At 41.1% G+C, this 22,676-nt stretch overlaps 1 protein-coding gene and 1 pseudogene across 1 annotated transcript; both read right to left on the minus strand.

The window, feature by feature from the left end:
• Positions 1–5,973: 5,973 nt before the first annotated feature.
• Positions 5,974–6,092, minus strand: LOC119046644 (uncharacterized; annotated as a pseudogene).
• Positions 6,093–16,834: 10,742 nt separating this feature from the next.
• LOC128628321 (guanine nucleotide-binding protein G(I)/G(S)/G(O) subunit gamma-10-like) lies at positions 16,835–18,414 on the minus strand. The gene is made up of 2 exons (XM_053671438.1): positions 18,411–18,414; positions 16,835–17,234 (listed from the first exon to the last, which is right to left on the minus strand). Exons 1-2 carry the CDS (start codon positions 18,412–18,414, stop codon positions 16,993–16,995), a joined length of 246 nt encoding a protein of 81 aa, XP_053527413.1. The 3' UTR covers positions 16,835–16,992.
• Between the last annotated feature and the right edge of the window lie 4,262 nt (positions 18,415–22,676).

Genomic DNA, 22,676 nt, shown 5'->3' on the forward strand with positions numbered 1-22,676 from the left:
TACATACAAATTCTTTGGCTTCTCCATTTCCTATACTATTAATCTCCCCCTATTTTATGCCTACCATTATGCTTCTTACTACCTGTACCTTTCCCCACCCATTCTCCCCCTCACCTTCCTCACTGATAACTCTCCATGTTATCTCCATTTCTGAGATTATGTTCCTATTCTAGTTGTTTGCTTAGTTTTTGTTTTTTAGGTTCATTTGTTGATAGTTGTGAGTTTGTTGTCTTTTACTGTTTAGCCTGTTCATAGTTTTTGATTTTCTTCTGTTTCTTAGATAAATCCCTTTAACATTTCATATAATAAGGGCTTGGTATTGAGCAACTCCTTCAACTTGACCTTATCTGGGAAGCACTTTATCTGTCCTTCCACTCTAAATGAAAGCTTTGCTGGGTAGAGTAATCTTGAATGTATGTCCTTGCCTTTCATGACTTTGAATACTTGTTTCCAGCCTCGTCTTGCCTGTGAGGTTTCCTTTGAGAAATCAGCTGATAGTCTTATGGGCACTCTTTTGTAGGAAGCTGTCTCCTTTTCTCTTACTGCTTCTAAGAGTCTCCCCTTCTCTTTAATCTTGGGTAATGTAATTATGATGCGCCTTGGTGTATTCTTCTATGGGTCCAACTTGTTTGGGACTCTGATCTTCCTGGAAGTCTATTTCCTTTGCCAGATTAGGGAAGTTCTCCTTCATTATTTTTCAAATAAGTTTTCAATTTCTTGTTCTTTCTTTCCTCTTTCTGGCACTCCTGTGATTTGGATGTTGGAATGTTTAAAGTTGTCCCAGAAGTTTCTAAGCCTCTTCATTTTTTAAATTCTCGTTTCTTCATTCTGTTCTGGTTAAATGTTTATTTCTTCCTTCTGCTCCAAACCGTTGATCTGACTCCTGATTTCCTTCCCTTCACTGTTTGTTTCCTGTATATATTTTTTTATTTCACTTTGCATGGCCTTCACTTTTTCCTGTGAGCATCCTGATTACCAGTGTTTTGAACCTCTGTATCTATGACTTCATTGCTTAGTTCTTTTTCTGGAGTTTTGATCTGTTCTTTCATTTTGGCCATATTTCTTTGTCTTGGCATGCCTGTTACATTATAAGGGGTAGAGCCTTAGGCATTTGCCAGGGTGGGGCAATCTGCATTGCCGCATTGTGGTGCTATATGTGGGGTAAGGGTCAGAGAGGGAACAGTGCCGCTTGCTTGGCTCTCAGATGACTTTTGGTCACTTCTCCTGCTACCCACAAGCAAATTGGGACCCAGTGGGCCCCTCCAACGAACTCTCCTGTGAGGCTGGGAGTTTCTCCTGCTTCCACAACCCCCATAGGTTTTTTACAACCAGAAGTTTTGAGGCTTGCTTTTCCCACACTGGAACCTTAGGTTGCATGGTCTGTCTTGCTACCCAGTTGTTCCTTTCAGTGTATCCGCATGCAAATGCGGTACCACCAGCAGCTGCCTCGCCCTCCTGGTCCTCCAACTGTCACTGCAAATCCTCTCTGCCCTGGCTTCCTGTCTGTCCTTTTTACCAGTCTGAATGAATGTTTCTTTAACTCCTTGGTTGTTGGACTTCTATACAATTTGATTTCCTGGCAGTTCTGGTCGTGTTTTGTTTTTAAATTTGTTGTTCTTTTTGTTTTGCAAAGAGGCAAAGTTTACCTACCTATGCCTCCATCTGTCCAGAAGTCCATTAGAATATTTTTAATTTCACACCATCCTATGTGGTTACTTTAGGATTCTAAATTTGTAAGGCCATCATGCAGACCTCCCCTGAGTTTATCAGGTTTAATATGTGGACCCTTTTCATCCACAATCTTGAGTATATTGTGATATATTGTTAAATGGTGTTTATTTCATCTAAGTTGTCAAACTTAGGGACATAGAATTAGTTTTAGGATTCCCTCACATGCTTTTATTATCTTTGAGACCTGTAGTGGTATCACCTCTTTCATTCTTCATATTGGTAAATTGTATTTTTTCTACATTTGTTTTTAGTCTTACATGTTTATCAATTTTTTTAATGTTTTTTCAAAGAATGGGCTTGATTTTATTGATTTTTCTCAATGTTTTTGGTTTTTATTAGTTTATTCTTGGTGTGCGTGTCATAATTTTACTCTTTTCTAATGCCATAAGGTTGAAGTTTAGATTAATGATTTGAGTTTTTCTTTTTTTTTACCCCCTTTTTAAGGTTTATTTTATTATCATTTTAGAGAAAGAGGAAGGGGTTGAGAGAGAGAGACAGACAGACAGACATTAATGTGCAAAACATTGATCAGTTGTCTCTTTCATGTACCCTGACTGGGGATCTACCCTGCAAGTTAGGCATGTGCCTTGGCCAGAGATTGAACCAGCAACCTTTTAGTGTATGGACCAACACTCTAGGGTGAGATTTATCTTTTTTTCTTTCTTTTTTTTTTTTTTTAAATTTTTTTATTGATTATGCTGTTACAGTTGTTCTATTCCCCCTTTCATTCCCCTCCACCCTACCCCCCATCCCCACCATTACCCCCCCCTTTAGTTTATGATCATGTGTCTCAAGTCCTTTAGATTCTGTATTTCCCATGCTATTCTTGCCCCCCCATCTATTTTCTATCTACTGTCTATGCTACTTATTTTCTGAACCTTCTCCCCCCTTCTCCTCCTCCCACTCCCCTGTTGCTAACCCTCCTTGAGATCTTCATTTCTATGTTTCCACTCCTGATCTAGCTGTCCTTTTAGTTTGCTTTTGTTTTAGGTGTGGTTGTTAATAACTGTGAGTTTGTTGTCCTTGTTCATGTTTCTTTAACTTCTTTTTATTAGATAAGTCCCTTTAACATTTCATATAATAAGGGCTTGGTGATGATGAACTCCTTGAATTTGATCTTATCTGAGAAGCACCTTATCTGTCCTTCCATTCTAAATGAAAGTTTTGCTGGATAGAGCAGTCTTGGTTGTAGGTCTTTGGATTTCATGACTTGGAATACCTCTTTCCAGCGCCTTCTTGCCTGTAAGGTCTCTTTTGAGAAATCCTCTGACAGTCTGATGGGGACTCCTTTGTAGGTGACTGTCCCCTTATGTCTTGCTGCTTCTAGGATTCTCTCCTTCATTTTAATTTTGGCTAATGTAATTATGATGTGCCTTGGTGTGTTCCTTCTTGGGTCCAACTTCTTTGGTATTCTCTGAGCTTCCTGGATTTCCTGGAAGTCTATTTCCTTTGCCAGATTGGGGAAATTCTCCTTTATTATTTGTTCAAATAAGTTTTCCACTGGTGGCCGTGCCTTTCCCCCTTCTGGCACCCCTATAATTCGGATGTTGGAGCCTTTAAAGATGTCCTGGAGGTTCCTAAGACTCTCCCTCGTTTCTTTGAATTCTTGCTTCTTCACTCTTTTCTGTTTGGCCATTATTTGCTTTCTTCTGGTCCACTCCATTGATTTGAGTCCCAGTTTCCTTTTCATTGCTATTGGTGTCCTGTGCAATTCCATTCATTTCAATTAGTTTCACCTTCATATATTTGTCTAATTTGTCGGTATAATCAACCAGTTCTGTGAGGATCCTGATGACCAGTGTTTTAAACTGTGCGTCTGAGAGTTTTGCTATTTCTTTCTTCATTGCTTAGATCTATGGGCTCTGGGGCTTTGAGATATTCTTGCGACATTTTTGGTCTGTTCTGGCCCTTTAAATGTCGTCTTTTTTCTAATATTAACCTTTAATGCTGTACATATCCTTATAATAATGTTTAGCTGCAAGTTGCAGCCAGTCTTCTATTGGTTTTGGTCAAAATGTCAGTTTCATTTATAAAGCATTGGAAGTGTTGTTTGGATTAAACCCATATAACGTGCTACCTTGTGGTCTGTGTGGGACCTTATCTGTCTCTTAAGTCCATGCTTAAAGATATGCTTTTTAAAATTATGTATTAGTGATTATGCTATTATAGTTGTCCTGGTTTTCCCCTTTTGTTCACCTCTACCCAGCACCCTCCACTCCCTCAGGCAAGCCCCCAACTTGTGTTCATGTCCACTGGTCATACATGTAAGTTCTTTATCTACTCCCTTTCCTATACTGTACTTTACATCCCCATTGCTGTTCTGTAACTACTTATTTGTACTTCTTAATCCCCTCACTTTTCACCTGTTCTCCCACATTGCCCATCTCATCTCTTTATCTTTAACCTTTGATATTTTTATTATGATGTGTCCCAGGGTAGACCTCTTAGCATCCATCTTGTTTGGGACTGTGCTTCCTGGACTTGAATGTCTGTTTTCTTCACCAAATTAAGGAAGTGTCTTTCATTATTTTTTCAAATAGATTTCCAATTTCTTGCTCTTTCTCTTTACCTTCTGGCACCCTATAATGCTAATGTTGGATTGCTTAAAGTTGATCCATAGGCTGCTTACACTATCCTTGTTTTCTTGGATTCTCTTTCTTCTTGTTCTGATGGGTGTTTTTTTGCTTCGTTATGTTCCAAATTATTGATTTGATTGTTGGTTTCATCCACTCTATTGTTATTTCCCTGTCAATTGTTCTTTGTTTCAATTAGTGTACCCATCATTTCTGACTGGATCTTTTTCACTGTTAAGGTCCTCACTAAGTTCCTTGAGCATCCTTATAACCAGTGTTTGAACTCTGTCTGAGAATGCTTATCACCATTTTATTTAGCTCTTTTTTCTGAAGCATTTATCTATTCTTTCATTTGGGCCATATTTCTTTATCTCCTCATTTTCACAGCCTCCCTGTATTTGTTTCTGTGTATTAGGTAGAGCTGCTTTGACTCCATGTCTTGGTAGTGTGGTCTCATGTAGTAGGTGTCCTCTAGGGTCCAGTGGCACAGCCTTCCCTATCACCGAAGCTTGGTACTCCAGGTGTACCCATGGTGTGGGCTGAATACATCTTCCTCTTGTAGTTGAAGTTCATTGCTTTTAGGAGGTCAGTGGGAGGGATTTATCCAGGCCAGTCTGCTGCAAGGATTGGCTGCTACCACTTACCACCAACCTCCACCCTCCGTGGAGGATCAGTTGTGCACAAACTGGGTAGTGGTGTGCCATTACCCAGTGGTCTGTACCCGTCTGTGGGGTGTGCTGGCCCTGGGGTTTCCCTTGTGGTTTAGGCCAAGATCAGCCCCAACCTGTGTTTTGCCCTGGGCCATCCTGCCTGAGTTATAAAGCAATCTAAGATGGCTGCTACTTGTGCTGGGCTTAAGAGATTTATAGGCTAAGCCAAGCTGTGAATCTAGGCTGCCAGTTTGGGGCCTGGGGCTCACTGAGGCCCACTGAGGCCAGCTGTTGCTTGTTCGAGAGGATTTAGAAAGTTGTGAAGCTTGAACTAGACCATCCATTCATATGGAAAAGCAGCTGTGGTGGGCTGTTAAGTTGGGTAGGACAGAGTCTCAGGGGATCTCCAAGGCAGGTCAAACAGTGTTAGCCAAGTTAATGAAATCTTAGATATGGCCCAGTCTGCCAGATCTGTAGGGGGAGGGTCCAGAAAAGGGACAATGGCCTCTGCTGACCTTGATGCCAGGCATGTCAGCCTTCCCCTACATGACACTGGTGTCCCTTAAGCTGCTACCCTGGCACTGGAGCCCAGAGGGAGTGAGTCTGAGTAAGTGAGTCTGTGTGTGGATTCTTTAAGAGCAGTTGCTTGGGGCTCCAGAAGTTGACTGACTCAATCTTCATTGGTTTTTGCAGCCAGAAATTGTGGGGACTTAACCTTCCTGGCCCTGGAACTGTGGGTTGGGGTCCAGTTATGGGCCTGGGACTCCTTGCTCCTGAGCTATCCTTCCTGAATTCATAGATGTGGGACCAGCCTCTTCCGCCAAATGTGCCCCTCATACCAGTCTGGATGGATGTGGTTTCTTTATTTCCACAGTTCTCAGACTTCCCATTCATCTCCATTCCTGTCAGTTCTGAGCGATGAAGGTTCTATATTTTAGTTGTAATTATTTTTGTGGTTGTGCAAATAGGCGAACCATGTCTGGCTGTGCCACCATCTTGACTGGAAGTCCTCAGGCAATAGCCTACATCATCCGGTATTCCTAGGTGGTCTCCCATCCAAGTACTAACCAGATCTGACCCTGCTTAGCTTCTGAGATCAGATGAAATCAGATATGTTCAGGGCAGTATGGCCGTAGACAAAGATTCACTCTTTAGGGTTGGATCTGTGCATACATATAGGTCAAGAGGTTGCCCAGAGGCTCATAACATTTGGGGTCAATGTCCTGAAATCCCCCCGCTCTTTTATTTTTCTGATATTTTACAGTTCTCTGGTGCTCTCCTTTTTAGCCCTCTAGCCGAGAAACTGGGGCTTCATTTATCTCATTCTGCAACATCTTTACCAAGACTATGCCCATCCACATCCAGGGCCAAGGCAGTAGAAGAACACAGAAAGAAAACAGTGGCTTAAAAAAAAAACCCACCCTACTTGGATCATAACTATCAGAAAGGAGGCACTTGTGGGCTGCAGGGAGCTAAGTCATGGAAAAATGGAGTGAAGGAAAAGGTCAAAAGCATGAAGGATAGGAGCTGGGAGAACAATTTCTTGCATTCTGTTTCAGTGTTTGGAGACTCTTTTCTGCTTCCCAGCTTGAACTGAAAGGCTTTCCTGGACACTCTGTTTCCACTGATGTCCACCTCCATGGTTAAGGCTGCCTGAGGATAGTCTGAGATAATGTGGAAGTGAAATGGTAAAACTCCCACAAGTTTTACTTCAGAGTATTATCTCCTTTCCCAATTCTCCTGCTCTTTGATTTTAAAATACCTCAAGTAGCTTCTCCATGTGTTCTATCTAGATTTTAGTTGCATTTTGTGGGAGACAGTAGAATGTGCTTATTCATTTTCCCCTAAATTGAAATCCCCCCTTTTTCTTTCTTAAAATAAATTTCTAAAAGTGAGATCCTGAAGCCATTTTTAAAGGACTTTTTATTTTGAAATAATTTAGATTCACAGGAAGTTTGACCCAAAATAAAGTATAGGGCAGCTTTCCTCAATGATAACATCTGGCATAGCTAGAATAATATACCAAAATCAGGAAATCAACCTTGGGACAATCTACAGAATTTAGATTTCCCAAGGATTCATGTACTCATTTGTGTGCATATGTATATTGCCCTGTGTAGTATTATCATTGCATAGCTTTCTATACCTACCACCACAGTCAGGATACAAAACTACCATAACCACAAAGCTTCCTTATACTACCACTTTATAGCCACACACTCCTCACCCCAGCCCTAACCTCTAGCAACTATTAAATCTGTTTTCCATCTCTGTAATTGTGTTACTTCACAACTTTATAGAGGCAGAATCATGTAGTTTGTATCCTTTTGAAATTGGCTTATTTCACTCACTGTAATTTCCTTGAGTTTATCCAAGTTTTTGCATATATCAATAGTGTCTTTTTAAATACCGGGCAGTGTTCCATAATATGAACGTACCACAGCTTGTTTAACTTCACCACTGGAGGACATTTGAGTAGTTTCCCATTTGGGGGCATTATAAATAAGGCTATGAATATTCATGTGAAGTATTCTGTGTAAAAATAAGTTTTCAATTTTCCAGTATAGAAACCTAAGATTGTATTTTCTGAGTCATATGATAAGTGCATTTTTAGTTTTAAGAGAAACTGCCTAACCATTTTTCAGAGAGACAGTACCATTTTACATTGTCACCAGCAATGTATGAGTGCTCTGGTTCTCTTCATCCTCACCAGCATCTGGCATTTCACTGTTGTATGTTTGTTTTGTTTTTAGCAATTTTAATAGATGTGTAGTCACATCCCACTGTGGTTTTAATTTGTACTTCCCTAATTGCTAATGATGTTGAATACCCTTTTTTTCCAACTGTATATCCTCTTTGCTCATATAGCTCTTCATAGCTTTTGTACATTTTCAACTTTGCTGTTTTAATGTTGAGTTCTGATAGTTCTTTATATATTTTAGACACAAGTTTTTTGTTAGATATGTGATTTGTAAATATTTTATAGCAGCCTGTAATTTGTCTTTTCATCATCTTAACAGAATCTTTTGCAGAGCAAAATAATTTAATTTTAATGTGGCCCAATTTATCAATATTTTTTAAAATTTATTTATTTACTTTTAGAGAGAGGGGAAGGGAGGAAGAAAGAGAGGGAGAGAAACATTCATGTGTGGTTGCCTCTTATGTGGCCCCCACTGGGGACCTGGCCTGCAATCCAGGCATGTGCCCTGACTAGGAATTGAACTGGCGACACTTTGGTTCACAGCCCGCGCTCAATCCGCTGAGCTACGCCAGCTAGGGCCCAATTTATCAATATTTTTATATGGATGTACTTTTGATGTCGAGTCTAAGAACCTTTTGTCTAGTCCTTCCCTTTTTCATTCCCCTCCCCTACCCACACTTCTGCCAGTGCCTTGATTTTGGATTTCCCAGTCTCCGGAACAGTAAGAAATAAATTTGTTGTTTAAATTACCCACTTTATGGTATTTTTGTTATAGCAGATGAAATAGACTAATACCATAGAAGAAGAAAACCTAGGAATTCAATGCAGTGACAGTTATGTCCTGTACTTCCTGGATAGTCTGCCTTCCTCTTTTCACTTTACAGAATCCTGTTAGGATTATCTATTAGATTATTTCCAGTGCATGTAGTTATATTTAGAGGGAAGGAGTAGGGACAAGTGAGTTTACACCATCTTGTCATGGAATTCCCTGGCAATTTTTCAAGCATTTGGGATGCGTTACCACAATATCTGTCCCCTGAAGAGGGGACATAATGATTTATATTTCTACCAACAATATCTGCATGTGTCCATTTTCTTCACCCATGAAAATGTCTACTATATGATTTTTGTTTTTAAGTTTTGCTATTGCTTCCTAATAAGATGGAAACCCAGAAACTATGGTGAAAACCCATGAGAAATCTCTGGGGAGATACAGAGCAGTGTGGTTCAGATAAGAGATGAGGCATGTTGTGGAGTGGAAGTGGCTCAGCCCACACAGAGTCAGGCTGGAGGAACTCCTCTCATACCTGCACCACCCTGGGGTCACTGCCTGCTCAGCACTACTCTTACCAGGAGCTCCTATACCAGGCACAGGTGTCTGGGCAATGCCAGAACAGACAGTATAGAATCTACCTGGAGTGAGTACCACACCTAGACAGGTTAGCTGGCTGCCTCTTGACACCTCCCTCTACCACGGGACATTAACTCTAATGCAGGCTATTAGCCCCTGGACAAAGATGGCACCCAGGATAAAAACGTCAGGCAGTGTTCTCTGAGAGCCAAATTAGCCCAGTGAGGATAAGCACAAAAGGAAGGTTAACCATACTATCACACCCTATGCTCTTGACCTCAGAAGCATTCTGTCCACTTTCTTATACTTACATGGAAGGTACTGCCTGGGTATAAGGCTTTCTGCCCCTTCTTCCAAGTATATTTGACTAACCAAGGTGGCCATAGGGGAAAGATGGGACACACGAGAAGAGCAAACTCCGAGAATGACCACAAACAATACTAGAGGAAGAAGATAAATAGACAAGACAAAAGAAAGCATTTGCATGTGCATAATAAATATCATCAGGAGGATATTGGAAATAGGAGACAATACAATGCAGTTATGAAAAATATATTCAGTATGAACAATATAAGTCCCAAAATGATGAACTTGATGGAAAAGTTAAAGAACAGAAGAATAAACGAATGGGGATGAGGTTGGGGGTTTTTAGGGAAGAGATGAGAAAGGGGCCAATGAGATGGAGAATTAAAGAGGGACAGAAATGAGGAGATTTTGCATTTACCTGAGTGATAGAAGGATAGAAAACGATTAATAGATAAGGGAAATGCCTCGGCCCGCGAGGCAGTCAACGGGGTCCGCCGATGTACCTGTAACGGATGAAGGGGGATGGGACAGGAGGCGCGAAGAATGGCAGCAAGACAAAGGATTCTGATCAAGCTGCAAATTTTATTTCAAAATGGAGGGAGTTTATAGAGGAGGGCAGTGGAGGAAGTGCAGTGGATAGGGGGCTTCAAAGCGTGCTCTAGCCTACAATTGGCCGGGGGGGTGCATGGCGGGCGCGTGATCAAGGCACTGATTGGTGTGCCACCCGCGTGTCCAGGAGGGGGAGTTCCATGGCTCCTAACCGCAGCATCCTGTTATTCAGGTGCAACCTTCAGGTCGGATTGTATCAGCCTGTTTCAGGCTTATCCCAGCCCCCAACATCTCCTTCCTTATTTTTATTTTTAAGGTGAGGAGTGGACATTAACCGGCTAGGGGAGGCAGAGGTCTGGCTCCTCCTGAGCTCGTCCCGAGCTCTGAAGCACCCTTTTCGGAGGAGAGGGTTGGGGTGCTGACCTCTATGCAAGCCGACTTGCCTTTTTATTGCTTTGAGGGCGAGGAGAATGTGATAGGGTAGACTTTAACCGGCTGGGGGAGGCAGAGGCCTGACTCCTCCTGGGCTCATTCTGAGCTTTGGGGTACCTTTGGGAGGAGAGGAGTTGGGTACCAACCTCTTTGCAAGTCAGCTTACCTCTCAGGAGACTCGAGTGGCCGTATGTACAGGCCTCTCCTTGCAGTGCTTTGCCTTGCACCCAGCGGTGTCTATCACAGCTACTTGGCTGTGAAGCATATCTTCGAGGTTATGCTGCTCCCGCAGGAGGGGAACCTGGCAGGAATCGTGGGCTAGCACCCCAGCAGCTGTACGGCTCAGAGTCCGCTCCATGTTCCAGCATTTCTAATTGTTGATAGTGCACCTGAATAGGTCTTCCTAGTACACTGTTAAGTTGGTCTTTGACTAAGTTAGTTATACGTCTAAGAATCCAGGGGGCAAAGGAGAGGATGAGGGTGATAGAAACTAAAGGTCCTAAGAGGGGAAGGGGGTAGGGGAGAATTCCGTTAAGTCCACCCCAAAGGGTGTGTTCGGAAAGTTCTTTTCTTTTACAGATGCAGGGTTGTCCAAATAGGGCGAGGCAGGGGTTTTGGGGTGGTCCTTCTCGTCCTCCGTCTGTCTTTAGGTATGGGAGTGTTCCGAGTAGTATAATGATGTTTATTCGGTGCGTTCTGTTTCCTGTAATAGAAAGGAGAGAGAAGTCCCTCAGGGAGTATGGCTTATCCCTGGGCTTGATTAGATGCCGGAGCAGAGGCGAACATAGTCACAGAGCTCTCCTTGGCGATAGGGGCGGATGGCATTTTGGCAAGCGGGGTTGGCATTTTCATAAGCTAAGTGTTTAACGAAAGCGTTTTTACTTTCCCCGCGCCAAAGAGCCTCTCAGCTAATTCCTGTAAACGACTTATAAAATCACTGTATGGCTCATCTGGGCCTTGTCTTATTTTTGCAAGAGAAGTGGTTGCGGTACCTTTTTGTGGAAGGCGCCTCCATGCTTTAAGACCCGCGGACTGGATTTGGGTTAAAAGTCCGGGGGGAAATTGAGCTTGTCTCTCATTGCTTTGATAGGGGCGGAGCCAAGAAACTTAAGGATGGTCCAATTTTTAGAGGAGGATTTTCGCATATTGCGCTGGACAAACTGTTTAGCAATGTCTTCATATTCGCTTTTCCAAAGAATAAAGTCACCTCCGCTCAGCGCTGCCTTTGCTAGAAAGAACCAATCATTGGGCGTGAGCCAGCGCTCACTAAGATTTTCAATTAGGGCAAGGGAAAAGGGAGCTGTGGGCCCGTAGTGTGTTACAGCAGCTTTGACTTTTTCTAGTGTTTTAAGACTAAGTTTTTTATACGTGTGAAAATAAGCTTGGGGGTCGTAGTGTCTCTTATACTGGGCTGTGCTTCCTCTATATCAGAAGGGGAGCTGTCAGAGTCTTCGGGGTCATCACTGTCAGGAAGGGGGGTAGCTGCAGCCGCAGCTGAACTATCTACGTTCTCAGTCTTATCTGGGCGAGTCTAGGATCTAGTAACAGGGAATGCTAAAGTTTCGTGGGGAGGGGGACTGATCGTAAGAGCGGAGAGTTCATTGGCAATGGTTTTGATATCTCGGATGAAAGAGAGGGTTTCCTGAAGGAAAGGCTTTGGAAACGGAGTGAGTGCGGCGGTGGCCGCCAGCGGCAGAGCAGTGGGTGCCTTGCACGCCGTGGGCGGAATGGCGGAAGCGCTATGCACTGGAGGCGAAATGGCGGCGGCGGGTGCGTGAGAGGTACTATAAGGAGGCGGTTTGAATGGTGGAAGGACTGCCGCTACAAGCGGCGGCCAGTCGGGATTATTGTAGCGAGCGGCCTCGTACTCTAACTCTGCCTGTTCAGAGGGGTCTAACTGGTTGCCGGGGTCCTGGGAATTGGGGGGTGGAGCAGAGGAATAGAAGTCCTGAAGGGGAGGGTACAGAAAAGGGACTTGAGGGTCTGCATCTATTCGGATGGAAACAGAAGGACAGTTTGAAGGCGCTCGTGAGGTAGGTCGCGAAAGCAAGTCAGCACGATCGGGAAGGCCGTGGACTGAGGGGGGCTTTGGAGGGGGCCGGGGATTGATTGCGGAGAATTTCTTGCCCTTCTTTGCAAAGGCGCTGTATGTCAGGGGGAATTATTGTGGTTTTTAAGGATGTCTGTTATGAGGTTATAATAATCAAAGGCAGTTATAGGGATAGTCTCGGGGCCAAAAACCTTATAATAGTCATTTAGACAGTTGCCTACACGGCGCCAGACGCGGGAGTCAATGCTACCCTCCTGAGGAAACCATGGGCAGATTTTAAAAACGAAAGTGAAAAAGGAATTCAAATCTTTTTTACGAACTCTTATCTTGCGCACCTTGAAAGACTCTTTTAATTGAGCAACGAACGAATCATGTTGTGAGCATGCCTGTCCCATGGCTGGGTCTTACCTTTTGAAATGCCGCTGTCGGGGAACGGGGGTCTTCAGGGAATGCCGGCGCGCGGTCGAGTGGTCGCGGTGAGCCGGGCGAAACGCTGCGATCGAGGGGGACAGCGGTCCGCACAGGCGATCAGCGGGGCCCCACGTTGGGCGCCAGTTGCCTCGGCCCGCGAGGCAGTCAACGGGGTCCGCCGATGTACCTGTAACGGATGAAGGGGGATGGGACAGGAGGCGCGAAGAATGGCAGCAAGACAAAGGATTCTGATCAAGCTGCAAATTTTATTTCAAAATGGAGGGAGTTATATAGAGGAGGGCAGTGGAGGAAGTGCAGTGGATAGGGGGCTTCAAAGCGTGCTCTAGCCTGCAATTGGCCGGGGGGTGCATGGCGGGCGCGTGATCAAGGCACTGATTGGTGTGCCACCCGCGTGTCCAGGAGGGGGAGTTCCATGGCTCCTAACCGCAGCATCCTGTTATTCAGGTGCAACCTTCAGGTCGGATTGTATCAGCCTGTTTCAGGCTTATCCCAGCCCCCAACAGGGAAATATTGGAAAAATAACAGAATTTTCCCAATTTTTGCCAGTGGTAAAAACGTGCTCAACGTTTTTAATTTCTGCTAGTCTGATAGACAAATATTTTACTATTGTTTAAATTTGCACTTATATTAGATAACTAAAGGGCTTTAGCATGTTTGCAAGTGTTTATTTTTTTATTTTTATTTTTTAAGGATTTTATTTATCTTTTAGAGAGGAGGGGAAGGAGAGAAGGAGAGAAATATCAATGTATGGTTGTCTCTCATGAGTCCCCTGCTGGGAACTGGCCTGCAACCTAGGCATGTGCCCTGACTGGGAATCGAACTGCGATTGTGTGGTTCGCAGGCCTGCCCTCAATCCACTGAGCTACACCAGCCAGGGCTGCAAGTGTTTATTAGCCATTTTTATACCTTCTATGATTTGTACATATTCTTTGTTCATTTTTCTGTTGGGTTTTATACCATATTGATTTTGTAAAAGATTCTTATATTCAGGATATAAATCTTGTGGCCGGTTGTAAGTCTCATAAACATTTTTCCTTAGTATGACACTTGTCCTTTGACAAGCCCACAATGCTTTTCTTTGTATAGAGGTTAAAGTTCATACAATGAGATCGTTATTTTTCCTTTATGGCTTTGAGGTTTTTATAACCTGTTTGGGTGATCATTTCTACCTCTTTAATTACAAAAGTGACCTTCTGTTTTAAATATTCTATTAGAAAAGCTTTTTCCACACATTCTCCAAATTTTTCATTTTTATTCTTAGCTTAAAATATGTAATTAACAATTATTAAAGTGTCATTTTTCAAATTAAATTATTAATTATTGGTTACATTTATTTACCTTTATGATTGATTTACATTTTATTTAATAATTTTGAAGTAAATTTTAGTTTGTAAACATTCCACCAAGTTAGGGATAGTATAAAAAGGATATGTTTTCTCTTTCTCTCTCCCTAAAACTTCTCATCATACTCTTGTCTCCATTGCTGATTGCTGACCTGTCTGATGTCTGTCTTTCAGATAGATCTCTTTGTAGGAGACAATCATACACTGTGATTTTTCCTCCATGCAGTTTCTTTCCAAACCAAACACATAGGATTGTTTTATTTGGGAACTGTTTTTAACTATTACAAGTATGTTGGAAGATCTTTCTGTATATCACCACAGTATGTGCATATGTGTATGTATGTGATATTCCTGTTAAGCTTGTTAGTCTTATAGAAAGCACTGAGGAGCTTCCCTTAGGAGCACACTGAGGATGTGACTTGTTAACATCCATTGCAGAAATCCTCTCTTTCTGAAGGCAGAAGGACCCACTGTAACCCTTTTCTTACTTGTTTAGTTTTTTCTGTGTTTACTGTTCTTTTCAGTTTTTCTGCCTCATATTAAGCCATTTTAGTTATATATATTTCAAGAAAATTTATTTCATTCAAATAAAACAAAATCAACCAGAATGAAGCTGTACCTACTATTATCTTGTGGTTTAAAACATCTTCACAGCTGTTGTTGTGTCACTTTTTTTAAGCTAACTTTTCAAACGTATTCTATTTTTTTTTCTATTGCTTGACTTCTCAGAATTTTGCTTATTTTAATGATATTTTTGAAGAATCAGTTTTGGGTTTTATTTGTCAAACCTACTTTTATTATGGTTATTTTATAATTAAAAAAGTTTATATCTTATTCCTTTTTTAAAAAGCTCCTTATGTTATTTGCTTAGTTATATCTTATATATTTAAGTATATGCATATATACTCAGAGCTATACAACTTCCCTTGCATACTTATTTGGACATATCCCACAGGTTTTAATTGGTCATGGTCTTGTTGTATTCTGTTTCTGAAGCGTTTTAACTCTAGTTTTTATTTTCTCTTTAACCCAAGTTACCACTAGCTTTCTCTGTTGTCCCTTTTATCCTGTATATTACAAGTCTATTTGATATTTTCTTCTAAATACCAGTTTTGTTGAACTCCATCATTTTTATGTAAATATTGGTTGTCATTGAGTTTCAAACATTTTATAATTTTCATTGTAGAAATTAATTTCGCTTCCAAAATGTACTTATAATATTGATTTCTTATTATTTCTAATTTTACTGTAACCTGGTAAGAGTGAAAGGTATTGAGATATCCTTGCTATTCCAGCACAGTGTCAGTGTTTTCAAATGTTCTTAATGAGCTCGATTAGAACATGTATCTTACTGATGTTTTCCTTTTCTGTGAAAAAACTTTTTTAGTTTGTAGTCTCATTTATTTTTTCTTTTGTTTCCCTTGCCTGGGGAGATATATCTGATAAAAAAATTTCTATGAACAATGAGATTTTTCAGCCTGTGTTTTCTTCTAGGATTTTATGATTCCAGGTCTAACATTTAAATCTTTGATCTATTTTGAATTTATTCTTGTGTGTGGTGTAAGAAAATGGCCTAGTTTCATTTTTCTGCATGTATATGTCCCATTTTCCCAACATGATTTATTGAATAACAAATTATTCTTTAGCCTATTTTCTGTGCTTACTTCCTCTGTCAAATATTGACTGTAAAGATATGGGTTTATTTCTAGTCTATTTTGTGCCATTGATCTATGTGTCTGTTTTTATGCCTGTACCATGTTGTTTTTATTATTAAGGACTTACTGTACCATTTGATACTAGATAGCTTGATTCCTCCAACTCTGTTATTCTTTCTCAGGATCACTGTTGCTGTGCTGGGCCTTTTGTGGTTCCATGTAAATTTTAGAAATATTTGTTCTAGTTCTGTGAAATATGTCATTGGAATCTTGATAGGAGTGGAATTTTTTCTTTTGCTGTTGTAGAAGCAGACATTTTATTTCCAAGCTCTTTAAAGATTATCACAAACACAAAGTATTCTTGTGAAAGTGTCTCAAATTAAATCAAAGGCACAACATAAAACATGACATTAAAAATTCATTTAGTTTGTAGAATGTTCAAATTACTTTGTTTTTAATCACTTGCAATGTTCTGTAAGTCACATTTTAAATGTTTTTCAAAGACATGAAATAAGGTACGACTAAGTACAGCCACAACTCCCGAGGGACTTAGGAAGAGCTGTGCGTCACATACAGAACTGGGAGATCGAATACACGATGCATTCATCTTTCCAACGAGTTTGCTAAGAAACATCTTTCATGTTTAGTGTTAAAAATAAAAGTCTTCTCACTTACAAAAATCAAGACATCATTTGATTAATAAAGCCTATTCATCCCACAATTTTATACTGGCTTTTCTTCATTTAGAAATTGTAAATTCATGAGAAAGGGACAAATTTTTTTATAGCATAAAAATCTTAGGAACAATAAAATTCCAAATATTGAGTTTTTTAATAGACAAAAATGGTTTTCTTTCCAAAATGTAAACATCCAGTAAATAAAACATACATCATATTCCAGGTATAGAAACACTAGTAATTCCCTTGTGAAAGAGGTACATTTCTGTACATTTGGTGGTTAGGTTTTTGGCTTAAGTATAAAGCACTTCACTAAACAAAGTGGGCCATTATTACTTAAAAATCTACTCCTTTTCCCAGTTTCTTTGAGTTGAAACTCATAAATTTCTGTAGAATTTTGGCAATAGGACCAGGCCTCTGGGAAGGTCTGAAATACCTAAAAGTCATTTGGTTGGGGAAAAATGCTTTCTTGAGACTTGGAGGCAGGCATTCATCACTTTGTGCTTGAAGGCATTCCTTGACCCACTTCTTTCCTACAGTGTTCAGAGTAGAGCACAGGATCTGGGATCCCTGAAGGGGTTACTTCCCTCTGGAACGCTGACCAGCAGGGCATCCTTGCAGGCATTGTGCATGCAGTACTGTTGAAGCTCTGCAGCAGCCTGGGAGACCTTGATCCTTTCCATGGTGGCCTCCAGCTTAAGCTGTTCCACAAGGCGCTGCAGGGCATTCACACTGGCCCCCATGGACAGGGTGGCAGTGCTGCGCTCCGAGGGCGGGAGCTGGGCTGGCTCAGGAGTGGCATTAATTTATAGATTACTTTGGGTAGTATGGACATTTTAATGATATTTCTTCCTATCCATAAACACCGTGTGTGCTTCCATTTATTTATATCTTCTTCAATGTCTTTCTTCAGTGTCTTGTAATTTTCTTAGTATAGGTCTTTTATATCCTTGGTTAGATTTATTCCTAGGTGTTTTACTATTTTTGAAGCAGTTATGAGTGGGGTTATTTTCTTGATGTTCCTTTCTGTTAGCTTGTTATTGGCATATAAAATACAGCTGATTTCTGGATATTAAATTTGTATCCTGCTACTTTGCTGAATTCATTTATTAGTTCTAGTAGTTTCTTGGTGGAATCTTTGGTATTCCCTGTGTACAGACTCTTGTCATCTGTGGCTAAAAACTTCCTTTCCAATTTGAAAGCCTTTTATTTCTTCTTCTTGTCTGATTGCTGTGGCTGGGACTTCTTAGTACTGTGTTGAATAAGAGAGGTAAAAGCAGACATCTCTGTCCTGTTCCCAGTCTAAAGGGTAATGCTTGTAGTTTTTGTCTGTTGAGTATGATGCTGGCAGTGGGTTTGTCATATATGGTCTTTATTATGTTTAGATATGTTCCCTCTATTCCCACTTTTCTGAGAGTTTTGATCACAAATTGGTGCTGGATTTTATCAAATGCTTTTTCTGCATTTATTGATATGATCATGTAGGTTTTATCCTTAATTTTTTATGTAGTGCACCATATTTATTGATTTGAGAATGTTGTACCAACCTTGCATTCCTGGAATAAATTCCACTTGATCATGGTGTATGATCTTTTTGATGGATTGCTGTATTTGGCTTGCTACTATTTTGTTGAGGATTTTAGCATCTGTGTTCATCACTGATATTGGCCTATAATTTTCGTCTCTTGTAGTGTCTTTATCTGGTTTTAGAATTAGGGTAATGCTTGCCTTGTAAAATGAGGCCTTCCTCTTGAATTTTATGAAGTAGTTTGAGAAGGAGAGGTGTTAGTTCTTCTTGGGATGTTTAGTTAAATTCACCTATGAAACCGTCTGGTCCGGAGCTTTTGTTTGTTGGGTTTTTTTGTTACTGCTTCAGTTTCACTAGGTACAATCTGTCTATTCAGATTCTCTGATTCTTCCTGATTTAATTTTGGAAGATAGTATGTTTCTAGCAACTTACCCATTTCATCCAGGTTGTCTAGTTTGTTGGCATATAGTCATTTATAATATTTTCTTAGAATCCTTTGTATTTCACAACCCATAGAATGGGAGAACATATTTGCTGATACATCTCATAAGGGGTTAATATCCAAAATTTACAAAGTACTTACAAAATTCAACACCAAAACATCAAACAACACAATTTAAAAATGGGCCAAGGACCTGAATACACACTTCTCCAGAGGAACTAGAGATAGATGGCCAACAAACATGAAAAGATGTTCAACATCACTGATCATTAGAGAAATGCAAATTGAAACCACAGCAGGATTATCATTTCACACCGGTCAGAATGGCTATCATCAACAAATCAACAAACAACAAGTGCTGGCGAAGATGTGGAGAGAAGCGAACCCTTTTGCACTGTTAGTGGGAATGCAGGTTGGTGCAGCCACTTTGGAAAGTAGTGTGCAGATACCTCAAAAATTAAAAATGGATCTGCCTTTTGTCTCAGTATTCTCACTTCTGGGAATATATCCAAAGGAACCCAAAACATTAATTTGAAAGAACATAAGCACCGCTATGTTCTTTGCAGCATTATTTACAATTGCCAAGATGTGGAAGCAGCCCAAGTGTCCATCAATGGATGAATGGATAAAACAACTATGGGGACATTTACACAATGGAATACTACTTGGCCATAAATAAGAAGAAAATTTTACCCTTTGGATATACCTGGGGAACATCATGCTAAGTGAAATAAGCCAGTCAGAGAAAAACAAAATGTTATATGATTTCACTCACATGTGTAACCTAGTGAATAAGCTGAACTAACAAGGAAAAGGAGACAGACTCATAGATGGAGAGCAGGATGAAGCTAGTGTAGGGAGATTGAACAAAAAAGGACTCATGGGCATGGACAGTAGTGTGGTGATAGCTGGGTGGAGTGGGGGTATAAGAGGACTAAAAGATAATGTAAGAAAATACAATAAAACTTCCGCCAAGATGGAGGTTTAAGGTGGATGTGCCATGCCTCCTCACACAACCAAGTTTAGGGACAACTAAATATTAGCATCAGAAAACACAACCAGAACACGGAAAACTGAACTTTTCGGAAGTCCGCTAACAACAAATTCTTCGGCCCTACCGGTAAGGGGCGAAACCGGCGTCGGGTGAGGAGTTACAAAGGAGGGCTCGATCTACCCGAGCGCGGAACCCAGACGCGTTGGACCTAGTGAGCGACCGAGCGGCCCACCGGGTGAGCGACTACGGAGGAGTCAGTGGGGAGGCGGTGGCAGCGAGTTGACTGTGGTTGCCTGGTTGCACACGGGTGAGGGAGTGAGCGCTTGGAGCGGCGGCGGCGGCGATAAACGGCCAAGGCGACAGAGGGCGCGGCCATTTCCCCGCTCTGACCACGCCCCCACATACAGCGTCACAACCCAGCCACCTGGGAATCCAAGGCGCCGCTCCTCCCACTTAAAGGGCCAAAACAGACCAAAAATGTCGCAGGGAGACCTCAAAGCCCCAGAGATAAATCTAAGTGACGAAGAAATAGCAAATCTCTCAGACGCACAGTTTAAAACACTGGTCATCAGCTTCCTCACAGATCTGGTGGACTATAGCCACAAATTGGAGAAACATATGAGGCTAAATTAAGGGAAATGAATGGAATTCCACAGGAAAACCATAGAGATGAAAAAAAAACTGGGACTCAAATCAATGGAGTGGACCAGAAGGAGGAAGAAAAAAATCATCAAACAGAAAGGAATGAAGAAATAAGAATTCAGAAAAATGAGGAGAAGCTTAGGAACCTCCAGGACATCTATAAACGCTCCAATATCCGAATTATAGGGGTACCAGAAGGGGGGAAAGACACAACCACCAGTGGAAAAACTATTTGAACAAATAATAAAAGAAAATTTCCCCAATCTGGCAAAGGAAATAGACTTCCAAGAAATCCAAGAAGCCCAGAGAGTACCAAAAAAGTTGGACTCAAGAAGAAACACACCAAGGCATATCATAATTACGTTAGCCAAAATTAAAATGAAGGAAAGAATCCTGGAAGCAGCAAGAGGTAAGGGGACAATCACCTACAAAGGAGTCCCCATCAGGCTGTCAGCAGATTTCTCAAAAGAGACCTTACAGGCAAGAAGGGGCTGGAAAGAAATATTCCAAGTCATGAAATCTAAAGACCTACAACCAAGATTGCTCTACCCAGCAAAACTTTCATTTAGAACGGAAGGACAGATAAGGCGCTTCTCAGATAAGACCAAATTCAAGGAGTTCATCATCACCAAGCCCTTATTATATGAAATGTTAAAGGGACTTATCTAAGAAAAAGAAGTTAAAGAAACATGAACAGTGAAAGGACAGCAAACTCACAGGTATTAACAACCACACCTAAAACAAAAGCAAACTAAAAGGACAGCTACATCAGGAGTGGAAACATAGAAATGAAGATCTCAAGGAGGGTTAGCAACAGGGGAGTGGGAGGAGGAGACGGGGGGAGAAGGTACAGAAAACAAGTAGCATAGACAGTAGATAGAAAATAGATGGGGGGGCAAGAATAGTATGGGAAATATAGAACCTAAAGGACTTGAGACACATGGACATAAACTAAAGGGGGGTAATGGTGGGGTTGGGGGGGCAGGGTGGAGGGGAATGAAGGGGGGAATAGAACAACTGTAACAGCATAATCAATTCAAAAAAAAATAAATTTATTTAAAAAAAAAGAAAATACAATAAAGATTAAAGATAAATCTTTAAAAATGAAAATATCACAAGTAAAGAGAATATATGTCCTGAGTATGAGTTTAAATCTTTCTGTAAAAATGAGTTAGAGATATTACAGTCTGTTCTGCTTTTTGAAGCTTTATTTGTTTGCTCAGATCTTTGTAGCTAGTGAATCTTTTAACATGTCCAGGATGTTTTTGTGTTTGTTTTTGTTGTTGTTTAGGCTGAAGGGCTGAGGGAATGAGGAGAAAACAGTTATCTGTTGTCCAAAATTGGTACATATTCATTTGCTCTAGTTGTGCTTTGCCAGATAAGTACTTCCCTGTCTCAGAGGGCCCAGTGAGCACAGTTGGTGGTAGGTGCATGGTGAGGTGAGGTCCACCTCTTATTTTTTCAGCTGAAACAATAGAGTCTCTGCTTCCTGATCTTGTTGGTCAGCTTGTTCTCACCTGGTATGGCCTCCTGGCTAGCCCACTGTGAGGAGATGGAACAGGAATGAAGAAGACTAACAGGCTCCTGCAAGAGCACCAACACTCACCTAGCTTCACCCATTACACTGCCACATTACCCCAACTCTGTAGGAGGCCTCACTTGTTCTCCAGCAAGCTTTCCTTCTGGTGGCTTTCAGGACCCCCTCAGCCTGCTGCCCTGTCTCTCATGCACTACATCTTGCCCAGTTTCTTCACCTTCTCATTTTCTGCTCCCCTATACTTGAGGTTTATGGAAACTGGTTCTGCATGGTGCTGGTGTTGTGTTGCTATTTGAAAGCAGGGACTCAAACAGATTATTTACACACTCATGTTCACAGCAGCATTATTCACAATAGCGAAAAAATAGAAGCAACCTAAGTGTACATCAGTCATGAGTGGATCAACAACTGTGATATATCCATCAAATAGAATGTTACTGAGCCTTAAAAAGGGGAGGAAAATCTCACATGCTACAACATGGATTAACTTTAAAGATTTTATGCTAAGTAAAATAGACACAAAAAGACAAATACTTGTATAATTCCATTTACATAAGGCACCTAGACTAGGCAAATTTATAGAGACAGAACAGTGGTTGTCAAGTACTAGGCGTGGGGAGATGGAGAATGAGTTTTTTAATGGGGTTGGAGTTTCTGTTTGGGAAGATGAAAAAGTTTTGAAGATCGATGATGATGATGGTTGCACAGCAGTATGAATGTACTTAAAAACCATTGAACTGCACACTTAATAGTTAAAATGGTAAGTTTTGTGTTATGTATATTTTACCACAGTTTTTTTAAGGCCTGGATTTTGGAACAACTCTGCCTGTTTTAAAGCAGTTTACTAAAACTTGTGCCTTAGTTATTATCTGTTAAGTAGGAATCCTACTATCAAAGGCATGGGCTTGGAGGTAACACTGTCCAATAGAGTGCTGGGACCATGACTTAGTAATGGCTCTGGCTTCCTTTCCTGGCTGCTTCTGCAAAGGGATCTCTGTTCAGCATCTTGTTTATCCCCAGCCTTCTTCCAGGAGGGCTTTGCTGTGCTTCTCCCCTCAAGCCTCAATTACCCCACCATGCCCA

The sequence above is a fragment of the Artibeus jamaicensis genome, unplaced genomic scaffold (genome assembly GCF_021234435.1).
Source record: "Artibeus jamaicensis isolate MK-2021 breed Jamaican fruit bat unplaced genomic scaffold, CSHL_Jam_final contig_687, whole genome shotgun sequence".
Classification (NCBI taxonomy): Eukaryota; Metazoa; Chordata; class Mammalia; order Chiroptera; family Phyllostomidae; genus Artibeus; species Artibeus jamaicensis.